The 12,698-nt window shown below is 33.3% G+C and overlaps 1 protein-coding gene across 1 annotated transcript; it reads right to left on the reverse strand.

Moving 5' to 3' along the window:
- Positions 1-4,634: 4,634 nt before the first annotated feature.
- On the reverse strand, positions 4,635-6,276 carry LOC141675019 (BURP domain-containing protein 6-like). The gene is made up of 3 exons (XM_074481727.1): positions 6,121-6,276; positions 5,832-5,943; positions 4,635-5,737 (listed from the first exon to the last, which is right to left on the reverse strand). The coding sequence occupies exons 1-3, from the start codon at positions 6,157-6,159 to the stop codon at positions 4,917-4,919; spliced, it is 972 nt and encodes a 323-aa protein (XP_074337828.1). The 5' UTR covers positions 6,160-6,276; the 3' UTR covers positions 4,635-4,916.
- Between the last annotated feature and the right edge of the window lie 6,422 nt (positions 6,277-12,698).

Genomic DNA, 12,698 nt, shown 5'->3' on the forward strand with positions numbered 1-12,698 from the left:
CATATAGCATATAATACATCATGTAATCAATGATATATCATTTATAAAGAAGTCCCGGGTCATAAATAGGCTTTCTGGTATTTAAAATGATTTTTAAAACATTTTTCGGAATTAAAACGGGTCGTTGGATCAATTTCGGGTTAATAAACAGGGTTCGTTTGGCCAATTCTGGCTCCGAAATAATTTTAGAATAATTATCGAGCCTTGGAAATAATTTAGAATAATATTTTAAAGCTCGAAACTATTTTTCAGAATTTTTAAATCATTTTTAAATAATTAAATCTAATTAAATAATTAATTAAAATCAATTAATAATTAATTAAATCAATTAATCAATTAATTTTCGAATTAATTGACCAATTAATCAATTAGAAATTAACTGAAATTAATTAACTAATTAATTTAGATTTATTTGTGAATTAAAAATAATTTTCAGAATTAAAATAATAATTTTTAGAATTTTCAGAAATTAAAAACGAATTTTTATAATAAAAATAAATAGGAAATATGATTTTTAAATATTTTTAAAACAGAAATCCAATTTTTGCAAAGTCTGGAAAGTACAGGGACCAAACTGCATCGTTTTCAAAACTATAGGTACTAAACTGTAATTTTCCAGGGGGTCGCCGGAAAACAGTTGGGGATGGCCGGAGAACACGTTCCCGGCGTCCTCACCCCACCAACACCTCCAGATCACATCTACAGGTTACCCGGAACACAACCATGCAATCAAAACAACCTAACAATCCCTGAGTTGGCCGGAATTTGGCCGTGAAATTTTCCAATTTCCGGCGAACATCGGAAAACTTCAAAACACAACTCCATTCTCTACAGACCTCGTTGGTTCATGAAACTTATACGACTAGATTGCAAATTTCACAGAGAACACAACCCACTATAACACAACATCAATCTATCACAGAATAAGAAACCCCCAAATTTCAATTAAGAACATTCATACGGGTTATAAACCCTAATTTTAAAATTCGAAAATCAAACTCAAATTTGAACATGTTATTGAACTCCAAATCAGACGTATGACATATGAAAATAATCAAGAAAACAAGCTCTACAACATGCAATTATCAAATCATACAAACAATCATCCGAACAAAAATTCATATTTTTAATAAAATAAATTCGAAAATAAATAAATTTTTAGAAAAATAACCTTGATTTTTGCAGGTGTATGGATTACAGAATCTGGTAGAGCTCTTCAAGACCTTCAGATTGGTTACTCGAGCTTTCCAAACCGAATTCAATAACACCTCCAAATGCTTGTTTGATTCTTAAAACTGTTTTAGGAAATTAGGGTTTTTCTCTGAAAATTCTATAATTATCTGTCTGCAATTGATTTTGATACGAAATAAAATACGGTAAAAGGCTATTTATAATTACGGAAAATTAGTATCCCGTTGGATCATTCCGGATATAAAACGGTACGTTTATTTGTAAAAACTGATCCAAACGGTATCAGTTTTCGGGATAATTATCCAAATCAGTACAATTTGTACTGCGGTCTTGGTCTCAGCGCCTGGTTACACGTATTACGAAGTGATAATTATGATAGTTTAATAAAAAGCTCCCGTTTATCGAAAATACGGGTTTTATTGATTTACCGAAACGAATATTGTATCGAAAATGTTGCGCCGGGACCCGCGCAGGACAAACCGTACGCCGGATCGAAAAAGTCGAAACATGGAAAATGCTCGGAATATTACAATTAGGTTAGGAAGGAGTTCTCGAAAGAGTTTCGGGTTCCAAAAACGTAACAACGGTTGACGTCGGTTGGTTCCCGTTTTTATAAAATAGATTTTAATTACCCGGAAAAAGATTTTAGAAATTTCAGATGATTCTTATAAATCCATAAACCAACATAAAAATAATTAGGAAGATATGACAATTATCTATATTTTATTTTGGACATATAAAAATTAAAATACTCAATTAATATTATTTTTGAATAACCAAGTACAGATAACACTTTAACAATTAACTCACATAATAGATATTGAACACATAATAATTATATAATAGCAAAAATAATTACACGATATATCCCGGATATTACACCTCTTCCCTCACGAAGTCATTTCAAACCTATTGAATGTGATCTATGATGAGGATATGCCCTCGGCTATATTTCATATGGTTTTTCAATCCCTTCTTCAGGTGTTTCAAACTATCTATCGCAGAACTTTTCGCCATGCCCGATCATGCCACATATGAAGAAGAACCTGGATACCCCCTCATACTTGAAATTCGCCCAGCACCAAACATTATCACTCTTTTTTAACTTCATCCTTCGTTTGAAGGGTATCGACAATGGTATCCGCAATCTAATTCGTAGATATTCCTTCAATACTCCCACAAAGTTATTCACATCCGACTTCACGGAGGTGCCTATGTTATTCCCAACATCCCTCTCTGACATAAAGCTTGTAGTCATGTCATGGATTTGAACCCACAATACAATTTTATTCAGCTCTATTACTCGTGGATCTTCTCCCTCTCTTAATCTATCCAATACTAGATGAAACCTCCCAAATGTCCACATACTACCTTCCAAGACACGTCTAATATCCAGTTCATGGTAAAACTGGAACAGGTATTTGCCTCCGCCTAGATCCTTGACATATAAGCCCATGTCGGGTCGCCACAAGGATACCATCTTATGCTTAATGGCTTGGAAGTTTATTGATGACTTCGTTAAAAACATGCCCACCAAACATTATCTCGTATCTATATCCAACAATTATCATGTATCTCCCTGCATAAGATATAACCCTCTCCGATCTTCCTCCTCCAATATGATATTGGCAAACTTCTCTCCCGTCTCCTTCAAAGGATCCATGAACCTCTGATGGAAACACGAAAATAATAACTACAAACAAAACCTTTTAAGGACGAAATAAAGATGTCAAAGACACCAACAAATCAAACCATGTCAGATGACAAGACTAACGAAAGTTGTTTTTAGTGTTGATAGTTGTCTTGTTAATAACGATGAGGATGGTTGGATTCTGGGATCAAATTATTTTTTTTGAAACAAATTAAAAATTTGACCAAGTTAATTCTCTAATATTAATATTTGGGAGGTAACTTTAAAATAGTTTTTTGGTTCAAAAATTAATTTTGAAAAAAATTAATTTGAGGAGTTTTTTAACTCATGTATATGAATTAGCTATTTTAACAAACAGTTTTATTAAAAACAACTAAATTTAAATCATTAGTCAAAGCAGTACCAATTTAACGGCCACGGGTAATGCCAAACATATCATAGTTTACTAATATTTTCTATAATCACACAAATTACAATTTATCAATATTTTAATTTAAAAAAATTGGAAGAATATTGGAATTATGACATAAATAATTGATATCTATAATTTTGTATCATATATAGATCAAATAATAAGCACGGTTGTCCACATAAAAGAATTTTTTATTGAAATTGAGAGGGTGTTTTGGTTTGTTTCCAGGCATTTCAATTCAATTTTAACTTTAAAAAATTAATTAAACATTTAAGTGAAAAAATTAATAACCTTATTGATAAGTGAAACCTCTTTTTAAGTGTTATTTTGGTTTCACTTATTTACACCACCTTTTGGTTTCACCTTTATGATTCATGTTATAACTTTAAGTGTATTATTTTTATCCTTTTTGATTTCTATATGACTTATAATTCTATATGTATTATTTTTACCAATTTTTTGAATTTTATAAGCCATGCTTATTTATTATTTTTATAGGTTTGAATCTTATTTTATTATGTTTTAAAATAAATGGGTTCATAATTACTTGGCCCAATTAAATAACTATCGAAAAATATAAACCACGACCAAGTAAATAGATCATGCGTTTAAAATGGAATATTTTAATTTGAAATTTTTAATTTGTTGGCGAGATTCCATTTTAATAATATGACATGGATATAATAGAAACTGTACTTTGATTTCACCTATAGAAAATAATAATATCGTTCAAACCGTAATATGATTACGATTCTATTTTCGTAGAATTCTAAATCATTTGTTGATAGGGTATTTGGTTTCATCTCATCTTAGTACGGTTACGTCGCATTTTGGTTTCACCCTAGATTTCTATTTTTCATGTAGAGTTTTATGTTGATTTTTAACAAAATATAGATTGTTAAAATCATATAATAATTAAGATATTTCTATTTTTCGTAGAATTCTTTTTTATTTTTTATTAAAATAATAAAATTGAATCATTTATACATTGTTATTAATAAGGGAAATCATCTTTTTAAGGGATATTTTGTAATTTCTAGATTCATACCTATTGAATTCTATTTTAACATCAAATGTAAATTTATACATACATAAATAATATTTTATTAAAAAAAAATATGCGATTACATACTATATAAAACACAAATCCAGCCAATAATAAGAAATATAATATGCAATTATTTAAAAATGTTGACGGGTTATCAACTAGTATAAATAAAAGCGGAAGTACATTTTCTATGCTAGACATGATAAATATGCATGTTCGAATTTAGCAAAAAAAAAAAAAAAAATATGCATGTTCGTCTTATAACGAAATGGCAATGCAATGACATTCATTAACTTAATGAAATGTTTTACTATAGTATTTTTGTTACTCTCTAACTTAAAACAGAGATTTTTCATTCTTTCATATTGTTACAGGCAACTGTAAACCGTACAAGATAAGCATAATTGTACATGCAAAATCCAAGACATAAAAACATATTACACAACCCACAGTTAGGGAGGATTTAGGAAGGGATACGGGATTTTACGTTTTTTTATCATTAAATTTTACGAAAATTTTAAAAATTACCCCCGAAAATTGAAAAATATAAAGATGTAAATATGGCCGTGTCCCCTAAGTTTAAATCCGCCCCTGGGCACGGTGACACAAGAATCTTATGAAACCCAGAGAACACTACCCCTTTCAAGGAAATGACAAACAGAGACGCTGCTGCCAGGCTTAACATGGAGAACCTGGAAGGCTATATGTTTAGGATTCCAAGACGACGTATTCAAGTGACAAATAACAGCTGCTCTAGTTTTCGATCCATCGTTTCCAACAAGTGAAACTGCAAATGCCTCAACATTGTTTAAGTTATGGCAATAAAACACGGCATATGCATAGTTTTCCTTGTGGCACACCACAGTTTTTTCTCCCAATTTTTTTATTCCAAGAATTGTGTACTTCTGCAGTTTACTTTCTTTTTCAACATCTGTTGACACTGCACTGACCTTTTTTCCCAGTTTTGAAGTTGTGAAATCGATCATATTCTCTAGCGATGTTGCACAGTACTTTTCTTCGCCTTTGTTAGCAGGCGCTTCACATTCATCAACCGTTCTCTTCATTATTTTGGATGCCAGTGTGTTCTGTTTGACGGAGAACTTGATTAAAATCTCTGGTAGTTTTTTGGACGAGAATGGAATGGAATCAGCAAGGTTTCGAGGCATGAAAGGTGTTGGAGTAGTGAACTTGGTGAAATGTATGTTCATGTTTGTTCCTTGCTGTAAATCTTTTTGTAAGAAATAGAAGACTCCATCGATCTTACTACTAGATGCAGAGGAATCATATCTTTTGTTGCCACTGCCATAATCCGTGTTGCCACTGCCATAATCCGCGTTTTGTGCATACCTGTCTGTTATGACACCGGCTGCAAAGGCACAATATTTTTTGTCGCCATAAGGTTTGTCGCAGGAAACCTTGTCTATGACACCACCAGCTGCAAAAGTATACAAATTACAAATGTACTTTTAAAATTTTATTATCTCGTGTTTTAATACAAATTAATTAAGAAATCCGAGGATTGTACTAACCAGCTGGAGATGGAAGAAGTTCACTAATGGATTTAGGCATGGGAGTGTTTGGCAAAACTGATTTCCAGTAATCTTCAGATGATACAGCTGCATTACTAACGATAAATGCTACCTGAAATATAGACATCGAAGAAAAAGTTAACAAAAAATGTCGGAATTGAGTCTCAGTTGCTCAAAACCTCTGAATGGAGTCTCAGAAGAGGAAAATAGGTTATAGTGGAACATGACTCTTCGTGTAAAGTAAATGAACCTAAATAATGTCGGAAAATGGCAATGAAGCTAAACTTACCGAAAGAAGTGCAAAGAAACGGAAGAGAATGAACTCCATTGAGACCAGAGTGTATAATTTCTTGCTGATTGAGTGTATGACAAGAAGTAAAGTGAACTCTGGTATTTATAAGCAACGGATCAGAAACTGGCGACTCCTTTAAAGGCTATTGGCTATTACTGAGTCCCACAGATAATATCCCAAGTGCAGAATGTGCAAATGGGCAGACATTTTACTTCAAGTCTGCAAGTTGGGTATGCTTGAACTTATCTACAGAAAGATTGTCTTATAGTGTTTTCGGTTTTTATTCCAAAATTGTCGTGCTTAAAGGTAATCTCAATGTCGACCAACTTCAGTTAAATTGGAGGGTGTTCAGAAAAGATAACCGGCTGCTCTCATGTATCTGGTCTAGTAATGATAGTTTATCTGAATGTCGACTTGATTTTACTACAACAGTCACCAGCATTATTGCTCCGCGAGTCTGAGCCCCAGTGACATGCCTCACAGGCTGAACCTCAAAGGCTTAAACCCAGCCACTAGATAATATCCAGCCCCACTTCAACACAATCATTCAAACTCTTTGAGGCTTATCCTACAGTCTTTCAATCGCGATCACCTTGCTAACTACCAAACAAAGAACTATATTCTGATAATGTTTCAGGCAAGTATTTAGATTTATTAATAACAAAACTACACAAGTTTCCCTCTTCACATTGAATTATTTGAATGCTACATGCTTGTTTAGAGTCCGCAAGTGAGTTGAATATGAGGACCAACTTGACAAAAAATCCAAAGTACATTTGTTCATTATGGGGTCGTTTTAACTTCTATGGTACCCTATTCACACATATTTTGACACATTTTCTTAACCTTTGAATTTGGCTGAAACGAGTAATCGATATCTTTCTGCTCTTCTACGGTAGATAGAATTATGTGTATTGAGTATTGAGCTATACATTTCAGTCAAACTTTTCAGGGTGATCTTTAACAAAAGAATTGTCTAGTTGCTCCATGGTTTATGTTATATAAACCATACTTCTGGTTTTTTTAAACGAACTACTAATAAGAATGTGCTCATTTGAAACAGGAAATCAAATGCCTGAAATATTAAGCTGCGATGAAACAAAAAGATCGCGAGAATATGAAACTTCAGAAGGAACTGGAAGGGAAGACAAGATTTCTCGGATTGGTAATCTGGCTCTGCAGTTGAAGGAAACTTAAAATCAAAACCTTCAGCTAGTTACCGTTCTTCCTGAAATGGAGACCATTGGAAAAGAGACTGTGGAAATCGAGAATCTCTTGATGCCAAAGTCAAAATATGACGACACAGAATTTAAAAATTATTCAGAGCATAAGCTCATTGAGAAGTTAGAAGTTCAATCAGGCAAGTTTCAATGGAGAAATGATAGAGTTCTTGTGATTCAGATCCGAGAAGTAGTAAGTTACATATATAGCAACATACGTTATTCTGTTATCAATCTTGTACGATAAAGATATTATTATATATATATTGAATATATAACTAATTCATAAAAACATTGCTAATTCTTAAATCACATAAGCATATAAGAATTAACAATTAAATTAGGAGAAGGGTTTGAGAAAACAAACAGAGATTGGATTTAATCTCGAGTCCAGAAAACTGTCTCCTTAAAGCAGTTTCGCCCCGCACCATCCGTGTTTAGCGACCTGCTTCCCAGGATAAAACGAGATACTAGTATAATCGATAAATCGAATATACTCTCAGCGAACTTGAACTGAGCCCAAGAACTATCACCGGAATATTGAAAAAATTTAAGACTAAAGAGACCAAGAATGAAAAAGATGACTCTTATTTTCTTGACTTAATAAAACTGGTGCCCTAAGACTCTATTTATAAAGAGAGGCTTGAAAGCACTTGTTTTTCTTTTCGATGTGGTACATGGTATTTATAAGAAAAACTAAGAAATAGGTTTGTGCTACTTTCGATGTGGTACAAAACCACTTTTCATATTAAAAGGTAAAACTTTGGAATATCAGTTCTCATTCACCTTTTACTCATTTTGAGCGTGTTAATATGCGTTGGAATCCCCTCGAAGAGAAGAATACGTTCCAATAAATACACACCACTAACACATAATGTGTCTCACTCATATAGAGTCTCAAAATGATTCACAACTTAGTCTAAAATACTAAGTTTGTCCAACAATCCCCCACAAATGAGATTGATGGTCCAGTAGCACGCACCACATAGACACCACATAGACAGACAGACGCGGAGCTTGACTTGGTGATAGTTCCGGCGGTCAGATATAGCATACGATAGGTAGAGAATGCTCCTTGAACCTTCGCTCGAATAAGTATATCGACTTTACTGGTAGACAGTATGACGCGATGTCCCTGAACTGTTCGACCGTTTGTGTAAACGATGACATACTCATCACTATATCTTTCCTGACTCATTCAGTTCTCATGATTATGTCCATTTTGGCCCTGGAACATCGTCCTGGTTCTGCAAGAGTTTCTAAAGTATTGTGCCTCGCAATTCTCCTTTGAAGCGGCCATACTTCTCTCTTACATAGGTGATCTTTATCTTATAGAGTAACCCGCGTTTACTCAACCGAATATTATGTATTCAAACTTGAAATCCTTGTATTCGTCAAAGATCATTAAAAGCATAAAGCTTAACCTCATACCTTACGGGTCTCACTGTTTCATCATCATAGAAATAGGCCAGGGGTTACCCCCACAGTGATTTAGTCATCATGATTTAGTTGTCCCATTGAACCAAGTTCTTGGGATCTCCAGTCAGCAAGGTTGGGTGTCCACCATGACGCCGTTAAGCAATAGGCAAGGCTCATTCCTCTCGATGATTTGACAACTATCTCTCGGTCTAACCAGATTCTCTTGTCTTAAACAGATTCGCTCAGTTTAACCATCTGGTTAGTGGATCCAAACATCATTTGACTTTACATAGTCAATCATGATAATTCTCGTTGAGAGTAGTTGTTTAATGGTATTATGTCCTCATCATAGATGTGAGACATACCATTTCATACACAATAATGTGATCTCCCAATTTGCATATTGATTACACGATATATGCATATTGAAGACACATTTTCCTTGTCATTTAGGAATATCCTTACAAAGTGGCTACTCAGCCTTTTAACTGCATTTATTTTATGCACCAGACTCGTATTCCATCATGAATCGAGCTAAGTTTAGGATTTCCATGACACGACTGCTAAGTGTGAAATGTATTCTCGAATGACTTTTAAGTTCTTAAAGTCAAATATCTAATTTACATACTATATTCACATAGTACAATTAGATATCTTTCGTATTGCAGTCCAAGCTCACGAGCACATATCATACACCTTAAATCTCATTGCAATCACTTCCAAGTGACCAATTTTCATTGTACTCGTGCATCTACCCAGTTTACCAACTGTGTAGCCTATGTCTAATTTTGTACAATTTTAAAAAGTACAACAGACTTGCAATCCTTCTTGAGAGATCCTTGTTCATCTACGCTTGGATAAATATAAATCCATTCCAGTTATGACAACTTTAGCTTCGTTGATCTCTTCAAAATTCACATCACCAACATGTGACATGTATCATCTAAAACTTTTAAAGTCACGAAGATTGTAATCTTCAAATTAAAACTTTTCAATCTCATCAAGATTTTCAGAGATGATCCTCTTGTCATTACTTCTCGTAATGATCAGATCACTCACATGCAATCAATTATGACTTGCATATCATGTGTAAATAACACATGCACACTTGTCAATTCTCTGATTTTGAATCAGTTTGACATCTCATATTGACATATTTCACATTTATGAAATAACTTTACTAGTTATTACTTAAGGCTTCACTTGTTATTGATATTACCAGCTTTTAGCGTCCCAAAAACCAGCAATTTCAGTTTGCATCATTACCGGGTTTAAGCGTCCTTAAACTGGCAATCCTTATTCACATAGCAACCAATTTTGAGCGTCCTCAAGATGGCAACCATGTCATTTATTTGAAGCCATTACTTATCATAGCAATATCAAATTTAATATGTCATTATTTCGTGTCAATGTTGTTTCACTCAACATGATCACCGAAAATACAGATTTTCTACTCTTGCTTTATCTAGAGCAACCCTCGGGTTCACGTAAATAGATATTTCTCCAAATATCTATTTAGAAAGACCATCTCAATGTTCATTGATGCACTTTTAAATTTCACAATACGATAATTTTAGTATCATCTTAATGAACCTTATTCTCAAAACTTGAGAATATTTCATAAATTATATAAGGTCATCACTTTCGACTGTAATATTTTTGTATCAGTCTGACCTTATACTTCCTTCAGACCCAGATATATTTTCCCAATTTAAAAATTCATTTGGGTCCTAATGCTTCTATCTCGTAAGAAGATCTATATATTTTTTAAACAAGATTCTGTCAAACAGAACCACTCTCTCTATTTCTTAACATCCTTTCCCCCACAAAGGACATAGAGAGAACATGCACAATCCATTTTCTAGTACACGTGCTAGAAAATCTTGATTTATTGACTCTTAGTAATAGTCAAATTTTCTCTTGATATATTCACTTATCAAGAAATTATACGAGAAGCGCATTGCTTCTATTAAATTTACGAGTTCACCTTCAAGCAAATTATCAAGACATTCGGGACTAGTAATTATCCAAGTCTTTTGCTCTCTGCAGGTTCATCATCACATTCATCCAATAACTCGTAAGTTCATTTAGATGACTTTTAATTACAGATCTACTAGGATCTACTAGCTTATCGCATAAGCATTCCTAAACTCTGTAATAGTATTCTTACGAATCTCAAAAATTAGATTCATATATCGGATATTATTAGACTCAACCATTGTCTATGTATCCATCCAAAATATCTCAATTGATTTTGGATCTCATGCTACCAACAGAGGTATTGGTATCAAGTTTCGAGATACCCCCACATTTCAATTATTTTCAAGAATGTTTCATTACATTCCACTATTCATAGAAAATTCAATAATTTTCTATTTTAGATACCCCCACAATTTTAATATTTTACAGAATGTCAGAAAATATTCCAAAACTAATAGGAAATTTAATTATTTCCTTATGTGGTATCATGTTTAAGGAACGATTGACCCTTCGTAACTAATATCCTCAAATTCAGTGATAGTCTGAGCTGATCACAATCGTTTTGCATCTCTCTCAGAGCGCAACTCAAGCCTGCATCTACTCCATTTATTTAATGCGAGTAAGGTGCAACGACCTCATGAATATTCACGTTGCAAACAGAATTTGCCCGGTGATTATTCATCATCAAATTTATTCACTACCATCTTAATTATCTGTATTAAGTTGGATTTACCCTTGAGTTTATAGAGCACACATCTCTCTATTTAGCTTCAATATTGACTCGACTACGAGTACGAGTGATAAATGTTTTACTATCAAACCAGACAGTAAACACGTATCGTGTCACTACCTCTCATCTGAGCAGGTTTTACGTCATTCATTAAAACCTATAAGATTTTAATATCATGTTTAAAGAACTTCCCGTGGTTCTTATCATTTAAAATTCAATTACCGAATTTCTCTAAAATATTTACATGGTTCACACGAACCTACATTTCTGGCTCACCTACTGGTACAACCATAAAAGGCCCAAGGAAGAACATAAATCTTCAATAACCCCACATTCAGTGATCCTTGATCAACTGATGCGTTAGGGTTAACAACTTTTCGGATTCTCTCCGAAATTCAGCATAACTACTGATATCAATATTTGCCGTATTAAGTATCATATGGATCACTATAATAGGCTCGTGTGTCACTGCCGTAGCAGACCGACACCAACACGTAAAATTACTATTTAACTGGAGGAAAAATCCAACCAAAAAAATATAATTTATGTGCCGACCCATAACCTGTACTCCAGGCCCATTAGGTTTTTTTAATGTGGGGAATCCTGAGCAATTGTAAATCTGGTTCACTTCAGCTGCCCACCTCGTCACATTATTTAACAATGATTAAAAAAATATTAATCACCAAATAATCAAGTTCCATCATGAAGGGTCACATTTATGTAGCCATATCATTTAATTGCATAGCAATATCATGTTATGAACTTGCAAACACGCATGTAAACTATAGCATATACGATTCTTGTATCAGTGTACTAATAATTCCAAAATCAATTCAGAATTAAGAAATCAATCACCATGTTAACAAAACATAATAAGCTATCCATTAATAGCGAAAACATGGACGAATTATAAATTTGGGTTTAATCTACCAATTTATAATGATCAACCAGAGAGAGATGTCACCAAATATGTCCACTTTAATATAAGTTGATCATAAATCAATAACCATTAAATCATCAATAGCCTTATAAGAAACCAATTATCCAACAACTTTGTGCTTACTTTTGCCTCGTACCTGTTATGCTTAAACAAAGCACCACTTAAAATCAAATTTATATTAATTTCAAGCACATGGCAACAAGTGATCAAAGAAATTAACACACTAAATTTAATTTAATTAATGAGGCAAATAATGGCCACTCATATACCCATAAATAAATCCAAT

This window comes from Apium graveolens, chromosome 7 (assembly GCF_009905375.1).
Source record: "Apium graveolens cultivar Ventura chromosome 7, ASM990537v1, whole genome shotgun sequence".
NCBI lineage: Eukaryota > Viridiplantae > Streptophyta > Magnoliopsida > Apiales > Apiaceae > Apium > Apium graveolens.